At 35.4% G+C, this 3,548-nt stretch overlaps 1 protein-coding gene across 1 annotated transcript; it reads right to left on the bottom strand.

Moving 5' to 3' along the window:
- Nucleotides 1–1,264: 1,264 nt before the first annotated feature.
- LOC110108770 (sphinganine C4-monooxygenase 1) lies at nt 1,265–2,549 on the bottom strand. The gene is made up of 3 exons (XM_028698103.1): nt 2,410–2,549; nt 2,038–2,318; nt 1,265–1,956 (listed from the first exon to the last, which is right to left on the bottom strand). The coding sequence occupies exons 1-3, from the start codon at nt 2,411–2,413 to the stop codon at nt 1,411–1,413; spliced, it is 831 nt and encodes a 276-aa protein (XP_028553936.1). The 5' UTR covers nt 2,414–2,549; the 3' UTR covers nt 1,265–1,410.
- Between the last annotated feature and the right edge of the window lie 999 nt (nt 2,550–3,548).

Here is a 3,548-nt window from a genome sequence, read left to right as displayed (position 1 = left end):
TCCCATAATAAGGAGAGCTTACTATCAGCATTGATAGTATATGAGATGCAATCTTTAATACTGATAGCCTTCTTGCATAAAACTTTCCAGTACTGTGAGCTGTTACCAGTCACACAGCGCCACAGAGACTGGTAATTGGATCTCCACCAGCTAAACAGTAAGTTTTCAGTATTTAAAAATCTCCAAATTATCGAGCAAGAGTGATGGTCAACAAAGAGAAACTGTGATATAGGGAGTCAATAGATGTAATGCCCAGACCCCCATTTTGCTTAGGGGTGCATGTGTCTTTCCAAGAAATCAAGTGTAGTTTTCTTTCATTAATGTTATCAAAGAAAGTGAATCTAGAACACATGCGATTTATCAGTTTGCAACAACTTTTAGGGATGATTGATCCTCTAATCCAGTAAACAAGGGTGTTGCTAATAGTGAATTTGATGAATTGAATTCGACCTACCTAAGATAAAGTCTTAGCTTTCCATCCATCTAAAAGGACAGATACTTTTTGGAGCAAAGGTTGAGAGTCAGAAACTTTTAATTTTTTGTAAAAAATTGATAGCCCCAAGTATTTCATAGGAGAGTAAGATTGTTGCATGTTGAGGGTATCCCAGTACATTCCTTTGAGACAGCTAATTTATTATTGTCTTTTAAAGTAACTTTTTAATAAAAAAATTTTGAAATAGAAATTTTTATACTAAAAATTTATTTTAGAAAACAATAAAAAAAATATCTCAAACAAAGCCTAAATGTGAAGGAATGAATAACATTTTTGAATCTTTTTACATAGAATTGTTAAGTGTGGAGTATGACTTGTCATTTTTAATGTAAAAGTTCAATTTTTTTTTTTTAAATGTGCTTTTAAGAAAGCTATTCTAAACAAGTCTAAGGCTTCGCTTCGAATGACATTCTTACTGCTTCATAAAATAATTTTTTAGCAAAAAATTTCATGAACTCAAAATTTTCGTATTACAAATCTGCTTTAAAAAGCAGCTAGTAAGCTGTCCCAACAAAATCTAAAATGTCTAAGGCATCTAGTTTACTTTAATACATGCATACGTCTGACTTTCTTAATCTATTTTACAAATTCTCCATGCCTAGCTATATAGTTAATATTATCATGGCTATTAAAATAAGCATGGCTACTGACGTGCAGCCCAATTAACTATATATGAAGTAATAGCTTATATTCTCATTAATTCATCTCATTAGTTCTGTTCGTAAGACCAAATCAGTAAATCGATACTTTCAATATCTTATAATCAATAAATTTTCAACATATTTTTCTAATATATTAATCTCTGCTCTTTCAAAAGAAGTAAATCATTACTTTACATTAAATATCAAACTAAAAATGGCGACTTCTGCGCAACATGAAAGCAGATCAGCAAAAGAAATAATTCTTAAATTACTCAATTAATCAATCTTCTTGATCGGGCGAGCCTCAAATCCTCCCTCCTTTCTCTTCTCAAGCGAGTAAGGCATGTGAGTTCCAAGGATCTTATCCCAAGTGATAAAGAATGGCTGAGAGAAGTTGTACTTTGTGCCATACAGCTGATGGTGGATGTCATGATAAGCACTGTTGTTGTTGAAGAAAACATGTAACAAGTTTCCAGGAAGCCAGAGACCGCAATGGTCGTCAACAGTTTTGATGGTGGCGAAGGAGAAGAAGAATATGGCGGTTCTAGGTGTCATCCCTGAAATCAGAAAGGAGAGAGCTCCCCCAATTGTGTCAAGAATCAGCCCTTCGAGCGGATGGTTGTAGAGAGCTCCAAAGGCGTAGGGGACTACAAGGCTATGGTGTTTGGAGTGGATGTGCTTGTACAGGAACTTGTTGATGTGCATGAATCGGTGCATGAAGTACTGCCATGTGTCCAACACCACCATGGCCACGATGAACTGGAGGATGATCACCGGAAAAGAAGGTTGAGGCAAGACGACGCCGCTGTCACCGCTCATGAACTGAATCAACATATGTGTATGAAGGAAAATTAGTAAGCAATTAAGCAGTTTTAATTTCCTTTGAAAGAAGATCATGCATACCGTGAAGAGGAGGAGGGAGACGGCTATTTGGAAAGCTTGCTGGACGAGGACGCCCTTCACAACGGTTCCCTTTGAAACAACGTTCTTTGTTTCCTCTTCAGCCTTTGTGTGAAGCCTGTAATGGTTCAAATCACCGAGCATCACATAGATGCCTGAATATATCCAATAAACTGCAATAGGCACGAAGGTGCCGAGCAGTTCATCCGACACAGGAAAAGCCATGACGATAGGCGTTGAACTGCTCGAAGAATTGGTTACTGTTGGATTGAACTTGATGGATTCTGCGCCCAGAAATAATAGAAAGAATGATCTGTAAGTTAGAACAAGTTTCAAACTTTGGAATTAAGGAAACAGAGAGGCAACGAATTGTACCCATTATTCTCTTCTTTATATTTTAACTTCTTCTTCTTGTTACCTGTTGATAGTTGTTTTGTGTGAAGAAGTTGTGGAGGCGACTCTGCTTTATATTGAAGAAAGGAGGATGAGGAAAGTGGTCTCTAAAGTCTGGCGATGACTGTGAACTGAAAGCGAATAGAGATTTGGCTTCTCCTCTGATGTCTTCTCTTGTTTTATCTCGGCACGGCCCATGGTTTCTTGTCTTGGCATCAACAACTATGAAGAGGAGACATGGGAAAGAACATCGAAGCTCTCAATATTCGGTTGATTCCGTGTTAATTGACTCGTTCGCGACTGAATGGGTCATGCGTGGATTGTGGACGTCCATTTTTGTTTGCAAGAACATTTTGAGTTCTGAGTTTTCTGATGCAAATTTCAAACGACAAATGATATCAAAACAAATTTAATTAATATAAAATATAAGCCACAGTTCATCTTGGTATGTAAGTTGCGAGCTTTGACTATCAATTAAGTGGTCATAGGTTCAAGTATTCCGTATGTGATGTGTATAAGTTTACCTTAATTGACCTAAATATCTCAAAAAATTATATAAGCAAAGTAATTTTATGTTAAAATTAAAAAAAATGACATGTAATTGATTTTTGAGTTCGAGGTGAATGTCAAAACTAAACCTTAAGTTGAGTCGAAATGATTTATTTTATTTTAATTGAGCCAAATCTCCAGAATGTTTCAAATAGTACTGAGGCTTTATTTGGGACGGCTTCCTTATTGCTTCTTAAAGCAACTTTCTAGTATAAAAATTTTAATTTTTGTACTAGGAAACTATTTTTAGAAAGTAGAACAATAAAATAATTTGAAAGTTCTGATTAAGAGCTAGGAAGCTACTGAGTTTTATTTTGATTAAGAGCTTTGATATTAGGTTGAAAATAGGAGAACGGTAAAATAATTTGAAAGTTCTGATTTGATTGAGAGGACAAAAGAACCCCTCTTAAAGAATTTATAATGCTCCTTTCCTACAATGCTCTATGCTCTTAGTCTTAATTTATAAGCTGCTGATGAATGCTGATGATACAGATGATGAAAGCTATTCTATTATATTCAATATTTGCGGTAAGAATATGGGATTTAGTATCTTCAAGTTCACATAATAGCTA

Source organism: Dendrobium catenatum, unplaced genomic scaffold (assembly GCF_001605985.2).
Source record: "Dendrobium catenatum unplaced genomic scaffold, ASM160598v2 fragScaff_scaffold_1056, whole genome shotgun sequence".
NCBI classification, from domain to species: domain Eukaryota; kingdom Viridiplantae; phylum Streptophyta; class Magnoliopsida; order Asparagales; family Orchidaceae; genus Dendrobium; species Dendrobium catenatum.
Note: the sequence above shows the minus strand (reverse complement) of the source record. Positions and strands in the feature narration are given on the sequence as shown.